Here is a 16,966-nt window from a genome sequence, read left to right as displayed (position 1 = left end):
TGTGGTGATTCGTTAAAGCGGCTGCAGGAAGCTAGCGCCCCTTCCCTCCGAGATCGAGAGTGGTCTCCACCCACCCACGCAAGGCACTCTCTAAAATGCCACTGTCTGGGCTGTGTCTCTGTCCTTATAGGGGGTGCCCAGCGTGAGCTCCCGGCTGGTGTCCCTGCGGCCCCCTCCCCACCCCGGCTCACACACCCCTTCCTGCGGGGAAGGGCCCCGCCCCTGTCACTCAGCTGCACTGCCTGCCTGCTATCGCCCCCACTCCACCCCCACCGTGGACAGTATGGGGGCGTGTGGCTCATTGCCCACCCTTTCTCCAGGGCAGTACAGAAGGCCCCCCTCCCTGTCACCAAGGGAGGGGGGCGTGTCCTTTGCAGGCGGCGGCGGGGGGGCTGGTCCAGGAAGAGACCTGGCCAGAGTCTTGGCCACTTTTCACCTGACACCTGGGCCCCCACAGGGATCCCCAGCTGCTGTCCCCCGCCCCCTTTGCTGACACCCTCTCCTTCATTTCTCATGTCTCAGCCTCGCCATCCACCTGGGCACACGAGCAAACGTCTCAGTGTCGTCCTTGACCTCCGTGTCTCAGTTAGGCCTCCATGTCTCCCCTTATCCCCACCCTTTCTCCCCACCCTTTCTCTCCTCCCTGTCTGGTCCGCATCCGGGGGGCTTTACTAAGTTCCACCTGTGTGCCTGGGCTTGCGCAATGGGCTCCACGCACGGGATTCCTTAAAACAGATCTGGGCCTGGTCCTCTGACTGAGAGAACCTTAGTTTCCCTTGTCCCCACAGAGTAAAGGTGCGTGTGTGCTAAGTCGCTTCAGTCGTATCTGATTCTTTGCGACCCCATGGACTGTAGCCCGCCAGGTTCCTCTGTCCACGGGATTCTTCAGGCATGAACCCTGGAGTGGGTTGCCATGCCCTCCTGCAGGGGATCTTTCCGACCAAGGGATCAAACCCGCGTCTCTCACATCTCCAGCGTTGGCAGGGAGGTTCTTTACCACTAGCACCGCCTGGTAAACCCAGCCTAATGCCCCCAGTCCTGCTGGTCTCCCCCCTGTCCAGCCTCTCCCCTCCCTACCCCGAGGGGTCACAGCTCTGGAAGCTATCTCTTTCTAGGGTGATTTGGTCATTTGACCCAGCCTGTCCATCCTGTTAGCAGGTGGGCAGTGGGCATTGCTCTGTCCTCCCATCCCATAGGGCTGGGTGCTCTTACAGCACTTGGCAGGCAGGCAGTAAATGTTGCCGAATTGAACTTGATAGGAGAAGCTGGGTGGGGGGTGGGGGAGTGTGATTGGCCAAAAAAACATATTTAAAATAGAAACATCAGGCTTCTTTTACCTTGGCTGAGAAGTAGCTTTTCTCTTTGTTTGCTTATGGGGGAGAGGCTTATGGAAAATGCCAGGTCTCCAGAGAGGCGACGGAGGAGAGGCAGACCCTGCCCGACAGGGCAGCCTGTAGGCACAGTAGCTATTTTCATTTAAAGCATTTAACACAAATTAAAAACTCAGTTCCTCAGTAGCATGGGCCACACTGTAGGCCCTCGTCAGCCACACGTGGCTGCCATATTGAACACGACAGAGACCATGGCATCTACATCAGCACAGAAAGTTCTCTGGGGTAGGGCTGGTCTGGATTAATCTACACACCCGATCCTCAAATCCCTTGTTCCTCCTGGGAGCCTTTATTGGGTGCCATGAGCAGGCAGAATGTTGGGATTTCCAGCGGGAAGTGAAAGACACCAGGCCTTTGGGGGAGTTTTGGTGTGTTCTGCAGACGTAGGGGCCTTGGGACAGACTCTCCTGAGGACTCTAGTCCCCACGCTCTTGGATTCCCCCTTGCTCTGCACAGGGAGCTGGGGGCCTTCAGGAATACAGCGCCAGCTCCCGGCTCCAGCAGGATGGGATGGATGGCTGAGCGCGAGGGCTGTTAGTGGTGGAATTTGGCCCCGTCTGGGCCGTCTCTCTCCCTTGTCTAGATTTCCTTCCACGCTGACCTGGAAGAACTCCCAAAGCAACAGGCCAGCCCAGGCTGTTTGCACCAGTAAACCCTGCAGCAGTCCCCAGGGCAGAGAGTAGCTGGATCGTATTTATTTAGGAACGGCCGAAACTTGAGGCACCATAAAAAGTGGAGAGAAGATTCCGGAGAGGAATGCGGCCGGCCCCAGGCCCAGAATTCATCGTCTTGCTCTGGGAGGCTGCAGGCGGCCAGACTGGGGCCGGCCCTGGAGGGTCTCGGCCGGCTGCCCGCTCTGCTGGCAGGTACAGTAGCCATGACTGCAGGACGGTCAGTGGGAGGGGGTCGGAGGGATGGAGCTTCTTTATTTTTAACTAAGGAAAGCGCACTTCAGTGGTTGAGTCGGAGGATGAGCAGGAAATGAAGGGAAAAGTCTGTTTTTAAAGTGAGCGGTTGGTATCCCCCACTTTGTTGGTGTTTAGTCGCTTAGTCGTGTCCAACCCTTTTGCGACCCCATGGATTGCAGCCCACCAGGATTCTCTGTCCCTGGGATCTCCCAGGCAAGAATACTAGAGTGGGTTGCCATTTCCTTCTCTAGGGCACTTCCCGACCCAGGGATCGAACCCGCGTCTCCTGCACTGGCAGGCCGTTTCTTTGCCACTGAGGCAGCAGGGAAGCCCTGCGTCTCCCATAGGTAGGAGGCAATTATGGAGGATTCTCGAAGAAGGTACCTGCTTGAGGGGTGGGAGAGGTGAGAGGTGGCAGGAAATCTGAGCCCAGAGCCTCAGAGAGTGTCCTTTCAGCTAGAATCCTCTCCTCCCACCTCCTCACAGGCCCCTCCCCAGAATGGGCCCCAGGAACAAGAATGTGCCCGTCTTGTGGACCCCCTTCCTGAGGCCCCTGCTGCCCGTGTCAGAGTTACCTGGAGCGCCTGCCCCCTTTTCACGGCTGGGTCAGCCCAGGCCTCCTGGACTGTGTTGGGAGTTCAGGGCTCATTGGGATCGCCTCTTACTCCTGTGTCCCCTCCAGCTGGGTGCGGGGGCTTCGTGGAAGGGGACTTAGTGCTGTCTTCACAGATAAAACAGGCCTCACTCTTCCTCTTTACCTGCCCTGGGCCCCTCTCTAATGATGGTGACATCAAAAAGAAGGTGGCAGGGAGTATGCAGGTCACAGGGGCAGGTCTGTGGAGGTCAAGGGTAGAGATACTGCCTTTAGAACTGTCTGGAAGGGGCTGCTGGGCAACCCCATCCGGGCAGGCACAGGTGGCTGGGAACAGGGACTCGTTGACTGGCATAGGGGAGGTCCCCAAAGTTGTGGCCTGGGGTTGGGGAGGGCGCCCTCCCTCCCCGGGACAGCAGGCATCAATTGATTTGGAGAAGTGCTGGTTTCAAATGCTGACCCCCTCACTGGGACTGCTCACTGGTTTACTGCACTCATGTGCTTGGTGAATCTAAGACCAGGACAAAGTTTTTCAGAACCACAGAGCTCCCTCCGTGTTCTGCTGGAGGGAGGAGTCATTTGGGGAGCCCTGACCTGGCCAGTCGCCCCGAGTGGCCGATGCTGGGAACGAGGCCAGGACTCAGTAAACAGTGGGGGTCGGCTGCCCCTTCTCCCCTGCCTGGCCTCACGCTGCCTCTGCGCCCGGCCTCTGCACGGCTCGTAACTAACACAGCCCTGTCGGAGCCAATCGGTGCGGCCAGGTTTTCGGTTTCAAATTATCCCCTGCTTGGGCCAGCATGCTTGGAGTTTTAGGCATGACTGGGGACTGGACGTTGAGCCACACTATGCCGGGGCTGGGAGTGGGGCGGGAAGCGAGGGTCAAAGCTGCGCTCAGCAGCTGCACCGACCGCAGCAGCAAAATCTACGGCGTGTGCAACTGACGCCTGCAGGAAGTGGCCAGGTTACCCGAGGCCATGACTGCACTCCTCGTCCTGGCCCAGCCATCTGCCCACCACCCCCGCCAGCTGGCAAACTCGGGGAGATAGTGAAGGACAGAGGAGACCCAATGGACTGGTCTGCCGCCTCGTGGGGCTTCCTGGCCCTGATTGCTGCAGTGGGGATTGGAGTCACACAGCCCCCTGTCTTAAAGGGGTTTCTTTTTAAATCCGTTTTCTGTAGTTCCTAAGTGTAATGAGCATATAGTACATGTATAATCAGAAAAAAACAAAAACAGTTTTTTTCAGAATCGGAAAAGAGGTGAAGTAAGCGCATCTAAAAACCCTGCATGATTCCCATTGTTCTAGCTCGGTTGTCGGTGGTTGGTTTATTGTAATGCGTTAGAATGAAATACATTCACCAGAGAGCATTGCCCAGGGAGCCATGGCTCTTTTGTCCGTCTGTGGTACTTGTTTGAATCTCCTGTGGCTGCTGTAAATAACAAATTACCAGTAACTTGGGGGGCTAAAACCAGTAGAAATGTCTTCTCTCCCAGTTCTGGAAGCCGGAAGCCTGAAACCCAGGTCTCAGCAAGGCCCAGGTCCCTCCAAAGACTCCAGGGGAGAAGCTGTTTTTGTCTCTTCCAGCTTCTGGGGCTGCCGGCCTTTCTTGGCTTGTGGCTGCATCCCTCTGGTTTTCAAGGCCACCATCTCTGCATCTCTGATTGCTCTGTTTGAGCATCCCCTTCTGTGTGTGTGTGAGATCTCCCTCTGTCCCCTTCTTGAATACACATGATGGCATTTAGGACACCCCTCCCTCCCCACCAGTGATTCAGAATAGTCTCCCATCTCAAGTTTAGTTCAGTTCAGTCACTCAGTTGCGTCTGACTCTTTGCAACCCCATGAATCGCAGCACGCCAGGCCTCCCTGTCCATCACCAACTCCCGGAGTTCACTCAGACTCACGTCCATCGAGTCGGTGATGCCATCCAGCCATCTCATCCTCTGTCGTTCCCTTCTCCTCCTGCCCCCAATCCCTCCCAGCATCAGAGTCTTTTCCAATGAGTCAACTCTTTGCATGAGGTGGCCAAAGAGTTTCAGCTTTAGCATCATTCCTTCCAAAGAAATCCCAGGGCTGATCTCCTTCAGAATGGACTGGTTGGATCTCCTTGCAGTCCAAGGGACTCTCAAGAGTCTTCTCCAACACCACAGTTCAAAAGCATCAATTCTTCGGCGCTCAGCTTTCTTCACAGTCCATACATGACCACTCTCACATCCATACATGACCACTGGAAAAACCATAGCCTTGACTAGATGGACCTTTGTTGGCAAAGTAATGTCTCCCCCCATCTCAAGATCCTTCACTTAATTGGACCTGCAATGACTCTATGCTAACAAGTTCCCATGTACAGGTTCAGGGGATTAGGTTATGAGATCTTGTGGGGGGGAGCATTATTCAGCCTACAGGGTGCCCCAAAGCTGCTCGAAACACCTCTCCTCACTGTGCAGGTGGCCGGCTTTGGAGCTGTCCTCCAGACTCTGCTGGGAGCTGCGATTCGGTGTCTCCCAGAAGGTGTCGGCCCCCACTCCCACCCCCAAGAAAATGCCCTTGCCACTTTGTTGTTCTTGCTGTTAGACTCTTTGTGACCCCGTGGACTGCAGCACACCAGGCTCCTCTGCCCTTCACTGTCTCCCTGAGTTTGCTCAAATTCATGTCCATTGAGTCGGTGATGCCATCGTACCGTCTCATCTTCTATTGCCCTCTTCTCCTTCCCTCGATACTTTGGAAACTGCATTTGGAGTCCTGCCCTGGGCAGAGGGAGCCATCCGACAGAGAATGGTGTGTGGCCCTCTTCCGGTGACACATTGCCCGTGTGGCCGTGGGGCAGAGACCTCAAGCTGAGAGACCACCTGGGGAGGCGCCGGCAGATAATCAGACCGAGTGCATCATTTTGCTGTGGGGACCACAGCAAGCCAAAAAAAGGCAGTTTCATCTAAAGAGGGAAGCACTCTTCAAACCCGCCCCGTGAGGGCTCATTCCGTGTGGCTGTATGCCCTCCCTTTTCCAAGAGGAAAATCTGCAGTTCTTGGTGAAATTGCCCAAGTGTTCAACATTGGCACAGATACAACAATTTCTTTAGGCAGGGTCAGGCAGGCAAACAGAGCCTGTTTCTGTGTTCCTTGAGCGGAGGGCTGCTAGTTTGAACCCTTGAAGTGAATGAAACTTAAAGAGCAGAGGAGATGCCACCAGCCCCAGTGCCCCCACCCCACCAACCCCCAGCCCTCACTCTGACCACGTGCTGCCCTTCCCCCCACTGCCCCTGAGTTGCCAGGTGAGCAGCCCCCTAGACCCGAGCAACAGCTGAGCCCCCAGCCAGGCCAGGCCCCTGTCCCCTCCTCCCAGAGAGGCGCTGAGTCTGGGGAATCTGTGGTGAGGAACTGCGCGCCCTCCCAGGGGACGGCTGGAGACTCACTGACTCACGAGCAAGGGGTAGGAATCTTCCAGGAAGTCTCCTTCCCGCGCTCCCCTCTCCGCCGGGGCGGGCCAGCCAGCTCCTCTGTCGCCTCCTCTGTCCCAGCAAGCTGACAGGACACCCGGGCATCTGCAGGGGGGCACTTCTCCGGCTCATCCCTGGCAGGTGTTCCTGAACCTTCCCCGTGGCAGCCGGCCTGGGACGCGACCACCGCTCCTTCCGGCCAGGCCGGGGTGGGGGCGCAGGGCCGGCGGAGGTGGAGGGGAGCCCAGGCGGGCAGGCAGGCAGGAACCAGGCTTTGCAAAGGCTCAAACCAGAGGAAATCACAGCATCGCAGGCCGGGGGGCGGAATGAAAGACTCTGCGAGTCGCCAGGAATTTGACTCTGTGAGCTGGTTTCCAAGAGGCTAAGTTAAGCTTCTCCAAGTGGATATTAAAAAGGAGCAGCCAGACGAGAAGCCCCGGGCGGAGGGGCTGGAGGGGGTGGAGAGAAGGCGCCGGAAGCCACTCGCCGCCGCACCTCGGGAGCCACCGCACAAAGCCCCTGCCGGCCGGTCCTCGGCCGCAGGACCCCGGGGACCGCGGGAGCCTTTCAAGGCCCACGTCCGGCCCGCGCTCCCGCCTCTTCTTTTTATTTCTCTCCTTCGCTCCCTTTCCCCTCCCGGTTCCAAGAGACAATGCTACTTCAGTTTGGAGCACAAACATATGATCAGCACATGGAAATGTGGTAATTTGGAGGCATTCGTGATTGCAACAGATTGAAGAAATTAGACCAGACAAAGAGTGTTTTTGGAGGAGGAGGAGGAGGAGGAGGCAGAAAGAGGGAGGGCGACGGGGTGAGAAAGGGGAGGACGTCTCTGGAAAGGGGGACGCTGGGACTCCCGCCTGCTGCTAAATATATCCGTAATGATGGAGAGAGACCGGATCACAGGTAGGCAAGGGGCCCTCCTCCCTGCCCCGTGCTGCCCCTTCCCCTTAACTCAAAACTTTCTTTATGCTTTGGGACATAAGCACCCAGGGGTCACCTCAGCTCATTTTTCCGGGCATATTTCTTTTCCTCTCTACTGTTCTGAGGTCCTGGGACATAATGTTCCATAATGTTCCAAAAGCGGAGCTTCGCTAAGTCTGGCTTTTATTTAAACTCGCCTCTCCCTTCCCTCACTATTTCTCTTTCATTTCCCAGCGTGCCACTTTTGCATCTGAAGGCGGCTGTGAATGCTGAGACAGTGGGCGCTGAAGTCCAGGAAACGGTCTGGTGGGGGGGACCCGATTCTGGCGCTGGGGTCTGGTCGGGCGGCACCGGGGCGCCGCTTTGGTTTGTCTGTCCACCGTGTGGTTTGTTTGTCCGCTGCTCGCCAAAGTCTTCAAGGCCGCCTTGGTCTCCTCCCTGAAATAGCATTTTGGTGCCTTCCTGGGAGTTGATTACAGGGCTGGGAGCTCCCAGTGCCCAGACAAGATGTGCCGATGTGTGTGTGTGTGTGTATGCACACACAGTGGATAGAACTCCTCCTGCTCTGCCGGAAGCTTGGGGGAGTTGACCAAGGTGACCCCCACTTGCGGGGTTGGCGTCATCCGGGTCCTGTCCTCACCTGGGCACAGAGAACAGGGAGGAGGGTAGCGATGAGCATCCCTGTCTGGATGGGACGTTTCAGGACAGAGAGACCAGATCTGTGGGCTCTGCTCAGATTCTGGGGTAGAATCACTGATTAGAACATCTGAATGTCACGGCGGGGCAAGGCGTGAGGGCAGACGCCTGGTCCTTGGGTTGGAGGGGGCTTCCAGGTCCCTGGATTGGTATCCACACTGCACACAGCATGCGTTTTGAGTTACGTTTTGAGTTAAGGTAGCCCCGCACCGAGTGGGCTCAGTCCCATCAGGACTGGGCAAGAACCGACAAGAGGAGAGAAAAGAGGCTGCCCCTCCTAAGTCACCCCGGTTAAAAGCCCCCTGTTTCCAAGGTGGACCTCCTAAGATCCTTCTCCCAGGCGTGTGTCCTGGGTCAGCATCTGACGTCATCAGTAGTTCCCATTCATTCCCCAGCCTGCTGCTTGCGGCGCAGCCCTCGCGCCAGGTGCTGGGGTACATGGTGCAGGCTGAGACGTCTTGGGCATCAGCGTCCAGGCTTCAGGTGCTCTGAGCTGGCCCCTGGGTGTCTTCACAGGTGTCATCAGACTGTTCTGTTGTTTGTCACTGCGTGTGTTGTGGTGGGGATGGTGGACTCCCCAAGAAGCCATAGGGGAGGAAGGCATGTCTCCGTGGCTCCTCTGAAGGTGGCCCCTTGCCTGCTGCTCCAGGGGCTGATCAGATCCCAGTGTGGCGTCAGGGCGGATGGGGCACCCACAGGCAGGGGAGCTGCTGATGGGCGGTGGGTGTACGTGCGTATCCATGCCACTGGGCCCGCACCAATGGGCACCACGACCAACCACGGGAGCTGGGGTGGCCCCGGAGACCGCCAGAAGGCACGACTGGTGAAACCGCACCAGTGACGTGGGCTGGCCAGGGTGGACGGGGTGGGAGCCGGGGTTCCCTGCTCTCAGCCTCGGCAGGGGCTGCCGGGTGCAGGACTTGGGAAGATGATCACTCTGCTGGCCTGGTGGTCAAGGGCCTCCCACCCAGCCTTCACTTTCACGGATGACCAAGCCAAGGCCCAGCTGGGTGACAGGCGACCAGAGAGCCAGAGCACAAGGGCTGGGAAGGGGTCTCTGGGGAGTCAGAAGTGGTGGCAACGTCCTAGAACCTCCCAGGCTGAGCAAACTCCAGGAACTTTTTCAGGAACTGAATAAACAGTCAGCTCTGTGCCTTTATAGCCTCGCCGAGCACCACGCCCTCGTGATGAGAAGTGGAGCGGGTCCCCCGGGCTACGCCTGAGGAGAAATTGGGATTTCCTAAGAAATCCTCATTTAAATGCATTTTCATCCAAAGATACTTATTTCTTTCAAAGCTTGGGTTAGAAACTGGTTCCAGAAAATGCAGGTCCTCAAGCTGTCCCTCCAAGTTCCTCAAACCTGGTTGGACCTTGACCTTGGTCTTTAATTGTAACTCAGAGCTTCAGCGGCCCCTGGGGAAGCTATCTCTACCCTGTTCCTGCTGGGACCTCGAGCAAGTCGATCTGTGGCCCTAGGCTCCATTTCCTAATCTGTAAAGTGGGGGAGATGGAGCAGCAGGCCTTGCCCCCCCGCCACCAGTGGGCTCTGAGCTGATTCTGGGGGTCCCCGTCTCCTGTGGGGCTGCCGCTCACAGTCCCTGCCCCTCTGGGACCCCATTAGGCAGTTGAGGTAGCTGCCTCCCTCCCCAGCGGGACACCGAGTAGGAGTGAGGCTGGAGTCACGATGCCCAGCGTGTGTGGATGGTGGCCTGTCTGGCCAGACGCCCCACCCGCCAATTTCCAGAATCAGCTGTTCCTGCTCATGACCCGCTGGGCTGGCATTTAAGGAGGGTCTGGCTGGCTCTTGGCCACTGCCCAGCAGCTGTCCAGGAGGGGTTGGTGGGGAAGGGGCTTGGGGCAGTTGGGGGCTATCTCAGGAGACCTCAGGTGTCCCTGCTCCATCTCCCGGGAGCACCAACGACTGCCCGGTTTGGGGTCCGGGTTCTCTGGGGCAGCCACGCCGTCTCCAGCTCCCTTGAGGCTGAGGCTGTGCCCTGGGAAGATGCCGGAGGGCTTGTCAGCAGGCCGGGATGAGTCACCGAGCAGTGACTGGCCGCTGAGACACCGGCCTCCTTCCAGCCAAGGGTCGGCATTTTTTTCCTTGTTCTGGACTGGCTTTGTGGCTTTTACAAATCAAGCAGTTTTATCTCGTTCCAAGGGCTTGTGTTTCAGCAGGGAGAATCTCCAGGAAGGGAACTTTCCACTGGGGCGGGGTGAGGGTGGGGGGGCAGTGACTTAGCTCAGCTGGGCCTCGGGGAGGCTGGGAATGGCCGCGTGGTGAGCTGTCGGCAGAGAATGTAGATGTTTCTCTGCTTGGTCATGGAGGCTGGTCTGGGGGGCGGGGAGGGCCAGGTCACGTTGTCACTGGATGTCTGTCCCAGGCTCACCAGGGAGGAGAGAGCTGGTTCTCTGACTTGCTCAGGGGGTCCTGTGTCATGGCCATGAGGCGGGCTGGGGGCTGGACAGCCCCCCATCATGGGAAGCATGCTTTGGGCCTCACTCTGATGGCTCCTCTTGTCTCTGGGTCCCTGGGCAGTTCATACCCTTGACTCGCTGCGGTCATCAGTGTCCTGGACCCGCGTTGCCAGAGCTTGATTTTCCTGTCTCCAGGATGAGAGGCTTGGCCCGAGGCCTGCCTGGTCCTCTTCCTCTTGTAGCTCTGATTGACCTGGGCCTTGGTTTCCTAGGGCTTCCCTGATAGCTCAGTTGGTAAAGAATCCACCTGCAATACAGGATACCCCAGTTCAATTCCTAGATCGGAAAGATCTGCTAGAGAAGGGATAAGCTACCCACTCCAGTATTCTTGGGCTTCACTGGTTGCTCAGCTGGTAAAGAATCTGCCTGCAATGCGGGAGACCTGGGTTTAATCCCTGGGTTGGGAAGATGCCCAGGAGAAGGGAAAGGCTACCCACTCCAGTATCCAGTAGTGGTATCCAGTACAACTTAGGTTCCTAGGGCTGATGTAACCAAGTACCACTGCCTGGGGAGCTTACAGCGACAGCAATGGATCCTCTCCCAGCCCTGGAGGCCAGACGTCTGAAGTCAATGTGTTGGAGGGTTGGCTCCTTCAGGATGCCCTGCGACAGCATCCTCTCCATGAGTCTCCTGGCCTCTGGTGGTGGATGGTGCACCTTGGCATCCTTGGCTGCTGGATGCTCACTCCAGTCTTCGCCTCTGTTGTCACAGGGCCTTCTTCTGTGTCTCAGGTCTCCCTCTGCTTCTCTCTTATAGGGACACTCGTTCCTGGATTTAGGGCCCACTCCAGTAATCCACTGGGACTTCCCAGATGGCTCAGTGGTAAAGAATCCGGCTGCCAGTGCAGGAGATGCAAGAGATGCAGGGTTGATCCCTGGGAAAAGGTTATTTCCTTTCTGGAGGAGGAAATGACAACCCATTCCAGCGTTCTTGCTGGGAAATCCTGTGAGCAGAGGAGCCTGGCGGACTATTCTCCGTGGGGTCGCAGAGTCTGACAGGACTGAGGGACTGAGCACACATATAACCCAGCATGACCACAACTCCAGATCCTTATCCTAATGACATCAGCAAGACCCTTTTCTCCAAATAGGACCATGTCCACAGGTTCCAGGTGAACATGAGTTTTGAGGAGGCCGCCATTCAACCCACTCCAGTGCTCATGCGTCCTCCATGCACAGGATAATTCCATATCCTAAGATGCCTTGAAGTCCCCGAGTCTGGCTGCAAGCCTTTGCCATTGGGTCCCCTACTCCTGGTATGGTGTGGGAAGCCCAGTCCCATGAGAATTCCAGAAGCCTGCCTGCCCCGCTTCCAGGCACCTTCCTGCTGGGAGCTGCTTGTGTCCCCTGCTAGTGGGGTGAGGCCTGGGACAGGCTCTGGGGACAGAAGGGACCTAGGACAGAGTGGATACCTGGGTCAGCCTGCCTGATATGGTCACCTTCGCCTGGTGCTTTGTAATTTTTTTTTATTTGTGCCCCAAATAGGTCTGTCCAAAACCTTTCCTGATTAGAGGATTTATTTCAATGTAAAGTCCTACTAAGGAATGGCATGACCATCACATTGTTATACAATAAAGAACCGCCTTCAATAACATATATCGTGAGATTGGGACTGACCCCTTGTGTGTAAGGACCTCGGGTGCCCAGGGCTCTGGACTCATTTAAAACAAATTGTGGTAAAATGTACATAACATAAAATGTACCTTTTTAAAAAGGATTTATTATAGTTGGTTTACAATGTTGTATTAGTTTCTGGTGTACAGCAAGGTGGATCAGTTATAATCTACTCTTTTTTAGATTCTTTTCCCAAGTAGGTCATTACAGAGTAATTTTTAAAATAATATTTATTTTAGTTACCTTGGCTGCTCTAAGTCTTAGTTGCAGCACGTGGGATCTTTCGACTTCATTGCGACATTCGGGATTTTTAGTTACATCGTGTGGGATCTAGCTCCCTGACCAGAGATTGAACCTGCGCCCCCTGCACTGGAAGCATGGAGCCTTAGCCACTGGACCACCAGGGAAATCCCATTACAGAGTATCAGGTGGAGGTCTGGGTGCTAAGTTCCCGGTCCTTGTTAGTTATCTGTCACATGTATATGTGTGTACTCAACCCAGTTTCCCAGTGTACACGCCCCCATCTTTATTCCCCAGCAACCATAGTTTGTTTTCTACACCTGTGACTCTACTTGTGTTTTGTACATAAGTGCATTTGCACCCTTTTTTAGGACTTCCCTGGTGGCTCAGCGGCAAAGAATCTGCTTGCCAATGCAGGAGATTTGAGTTTGACCCTTGGGTCGGGAAGATGCCCTGGAAGAGGAAATGACAACCCACTCCAGTATTCTTGCCTGGGGAATCCCATGGACAGAGGAGCCTGGCGGGCTACAGTCCACAGGGTCACAAAGAGTCAGACATGAGTTAGTGACTAAACAACAACCCTTTTTAAAGATTCCACATGTAAGAGATTTCGTATGGTATGAAGTGTGCCTTTTCAGCGATTTTTAGGTGTGTAATTCAGGGGCACTATGTGCTCTCGCATAGTTGTGCAATCATCCATCCATCTCCAGAGCTTTTTCCATCTTCTCAAAGTGAAGTGAAAGTGAAAGTTGCTGAGTCGTGTCCAACTGTTTGCAACTTCACGGACTACACAGTCCATGGAATTCTCCAGGCCAAAATACTGGAGTGGGTAGCCATTCCCTTCTCCAGGGGATCTTCCCGACTCAGGTCTCCCACATTGCAGGTGGATTCTTTACCAGCTGAGCCACAGGGAAGCCCAAGAATACTGGAGTGGGTAGTCTATCCCTTCTCCAGAGGATCTTCCGACCCAGGAATTGAACCGGGGTTTCCTGCATTGCAGGTGGATTCTTTCCCAACTGAGCCATCAGAGAAGCCCCTATCTTCTCAAAGTGAAGCCCTGTTAAACACTACTTCCTCATTCCCCCGTCCTCCCTGACCCTGCCCAACACCCTTCTGCTTTCCTTATGTAAATGGAATCATTCAGTATTTGTCTTTTTGTGACTGGCTTATTTCATTTAATAATTTCAAAGTTCCTGTATGTTGTAGCAGGTGTCAGAGTCCCCTCCTGTTTAAGGCAGAATAGTATTCCGTTGTAGGCTGTATTTTGTTTATCCATGGTCTATCAAGAATCACCTTTTGGCTCTTATGAAAAGTGCTGCCATAAATCTGGGTGTGTAGGTATTTGCTTAAGTCCTTGCTTTCAGATTTTTCTGGGTACACACCCAGAAGAATTACTGGATCGCATGGAGAAAGTAAAAGTGTTAGTCGCTCAGTCATGTCTTTGCATTCCCGTGGACGGCAGCCCACAAGGCTCCTCTGTCCATGGGATTCTCCAGGTGCGAATACTGGAGTGGGTTGCCATGCCTTCCTCCAGGGGATCTTCCCAACCCAGGGATCAAACCCAGGTCTTCTGCAATACAGGTGGATTCTTTACTATCTGAGCCACCAATCACATGGTAATTCTATGTTTAATTTTGGGAGGAACTGCCATACTGCTTTTTACCACGGCTGTACCATTCTACGTTCCCACAAACAGGGTACATGGGTCCCAGTGTCTCCACATCCTCCCCAGCACGTGTTATTTTCTGTTATGTTTTTAAACAACAGCCAGTCTATTAAGTGGGAGGGGGTGCCTCATTGCAGTTTCGATTTGCATTTTCCTAATGATTAGTGATGTGGAGCATCTTCCCGTGTACCTGTTGGCATCCGTATGTCTTCTTCGGAGAAATGCCCTTTGTCAATTTTTTAATTGGGTGGTTTGTTTTTGTGTGTGATTGAGTTCTAGAAGTTTTTTTTTTTTTTTTTTCCTGGCCTCGCTCTGTGTCATGTGGGATCCCAGTTCCTTCCTCCCCACCAGGGATCGGACCTGAGCCCCCTGCAGTGTAAGCCCAGAGTTTTAACCACTGGACCGATAAGAAAGTCCTAGTGTTTTTTTTTTAAAAAAAATATTCTGGATATGAATTCCTCATCAGACATAAGATTCTGTGTGTTGCCTTTTCATTCTGTTGATCGGCTCCTTTGGAGCTTAAAAGTTTTACATTTTGTGTGTTTGTTTTTGGCTATCCTGGGTCTTTGCCGCTGCCGACAGGCTCTCTCTGGTTCCGGCCAGCGGGGGCTACTCTCCGTAGTGGTGTGCGGGCTTCTCATTGCAGCGGCTTCTCCTGCTGTGGATGGAGCATGGGCTTAGGTGTTCCGAGGCGTGGGGAATCTTAGTTTCCAGACCAGGGATGGAACCTGTGTCCCCTGCATTGGCGGGTGGATTCTTAATCACTGGACCACCAGGGAAGTCCCCCCAAATTTTTAATTTTGATGCAGCTCCATTTATTAACTTTTTCCTTTTAATGTCCAGGCTTTCGGTGTCATACCCAATGTCACAAAGCTTTCCCCCTGTGTTTCTCTCTGAGAGTTTTATAGTTTTAGCGCTTGTATTTAGGCCTTTGCTCTATTTTGAGTTCATTTTTGTACATGTTGTGAGGTAAGGCTCCAAGTTCACGTCCTGGGTTCTTGATTCATTACTTCTGTTTTTTTCCCCCTCTCAGACCTAAGTTGACTGCATTGGGTGGCAAGAAGTGGGGGAGATTCTGGGTTGGGTCTGGCCTTGACCATGCCCTCTCAGGCCAGCCGGGGGGCTTCCGCTCTGGTGCAGAGCGCGGCTGAACAGGGCCTCTGCCGCACTGTCAGGCAGGCCTCTGTTCTTGGCAGTCTCACGGCCCAGCTTGCATGTGAGACTGGCTGTGGCTGTGTCTGTTCTGTCCCCATGCTTTGTCTCAGAAGCCTCCTCCAGCCCTGTTCCTCTTTGCTTCTGCCATCCTGGCCTCACGTCTCCGATGACCATCTGCTCAGAGCTGGTCATCCCCATTGTCTCCCTTCCCATCTGGGCACAAATCTCTGAATGGAAGCCACCACCGAAAGCGCTTTGCCTAAAGTCCCGCGGACCACAGTCCTGCCTCCACCGCTCTCATGTGGATTCTGTAGTGTGGATCCCACTCCCCTTGGGCTGGGCGTGGGGTGGGGGTGGGACACAGTGGAGAAACTAGGGAGGTTTCCTCTAACCAGTGGCCTTGCTGGGACTCAGGACAGTTAGCAATGCAGGTCTCAGCTCCTGGAGACCCCCCGCTGCCTTCAGGCTTGGGATCTGCCTTAGGCCTTCCCATGCTCCCTCCTTTTTTTCTTTCTTTCTTCTCTTTTTTTTAACAAACGAGGAAACTCTGACTTCAGCAAGCTGAATAAACAAAGCAACACACCCCTTGGAAATAGCAAAGAAGCGCCGGCTCTGAAAGTTTACTATGAAAACTTGAAAATGCTTTTGGAGGGCTTCGCTGGTGGCTCAGACAGTAAAGAAAATGCTTTGGGGCTGGGCTGTCTGCCGGTGTGAAGAGCCGCCCGGCTCCGGATGGCAGCAACCTGCACCCCAGCACTTGTTCCTCCCCACGGTCCTGGTTCTCCCTCCTATCAGCACGAGTGACCAATCAGTGACCTCTGTCTGTTCATCTCAGGTCATGACCTTTGAGTTCATCTCAGGTCATGACATCTCCAAATTCCTGTTTGCAGGATAACTATTGACAGCAGTCGTCCGAGTTAGCCAGCAAATCTTTCTGGAGGTCCTGCTAGGTTCAGGCATCCCCTAGGTACTTGGCCTAAAGTAAGAGGTAAGGGACAGCCAGTCCCTTGCTCCTTTGGGACTGGTCATCTGAAATCGCTGTCAGGCAGCTAACCAATAAACACACCAATTTCTGACTTGAGATGGAAAAGCAAAGAACAGGTGATGTGATGTGATTGTTGCCAGTTGCATGTGTGTGTATGTGTGTATTTACGTGTATTAACGGACACCTTCCTTGAGAGGGTGACACTGAGCTGAAATATACATGTCCAGAAGGACCTGACCAGGCCAGGATCCTGAGGAAGGACATTCAGGCAAAGGAAATAGCAGATGCAAAGGGCCTGAGGTCAGAACATCGTGGAGGTGCCAGTGGCTGGGCTGTGTTTTTGGAAGAGACAGGCAAGTCTGAGTCCAGCAAGATGGACTCAGGTCAGGCCCGGCCTCAGAGGCCCTGGTGATGGTGTGTTTTTTTTTCCTGTGGTGTGATTGGTGCCACGTGGAGGAAGCGACAGGACCCGAATGCCCTGTGCCTGCCAGGCAGGGAGGAGAAGCCGGGGAGCTCTGAGGGGTGGCCGTGACCGTCGCTCTAGCAGTTGCAGAGGGGGGCCTCTGATTGCTGGGTGGACCCTGGTGGTTGGAGAGGCCACTGGATGTGCTGACGTGGTGGCCAGCCCTGCCCCGCCCTGCCCCGCCACTGCCTGTCTTTAGGATGGAGTGCTTGCGGTCTCTGAGCGCAGAGGCTGTGGTTTGCTGGATGCTTGGCTGAGGGGCAGGGGTGGCCTGAGACCTGGGTTCTGAGCCTCCGTGCCTGCCCATGCCCCCTGCGTGGGGTGGTGGCCCTGTGTGCCCAGAGTGTCTGAGGACACCATCCCATCCCACCGGCCCCCTTGAAGCCTCTGAGCTTTCTCCCAGCTCTGGGCTCCTAACTCCGGGGG

General features: G+C 54.8%; 1 protein-coding gene across 3 annotated transcripts in view; it reads left to right on the top strand.

The window, feature by feature from the left end:
* Nucleotides 1–16,966, top strand: part of SEPTIN9 (septin 9) — a 179,486-nt gene that overhangs the window by 23,772 nt on the left and 138,748 nt on the right. The window contains exon 1 of one of the 3 annotated variants that reach the window (XM_010816598.2): nt 6,321–7,229. The exons of the other annotated variants lie outside the window; for them this stretch is intronic. Coding sequence (XP_010814900.1) covers nt 7,205–7,229 — 25 coding nt within the window. The 5' untranslated portion in view covers nt 6,321–7,204. Of the gene's footprint in view, nt 1–6,320; nt 7,230–16,966 lie in introns of those variants that run through there. 3 annotated transcript variants of the gene reach the window in all.

This window comes from Bos taurus, chromosome 19 (genome assembly GCF_002263795.3).
Source record: "Bos taurus isolate L1 Dominette 01449 registration number 42190680 breed Hereford chromosome 19, ARS-UCD2.0, whole genome shotgun sequence".
Classification (NCBI taxonomy): domain Eukaryota; kingdom Metazoa; phylum Chordata; class Mammalia; order Artiodactyla; family Bovidae; genus Bos; species Bos taurus.
The sequence above is the reverse complement of the archived record's forward strand: the minus strand, read 5'-3'. Positions and strand labels throughout refer to the sequence as shown.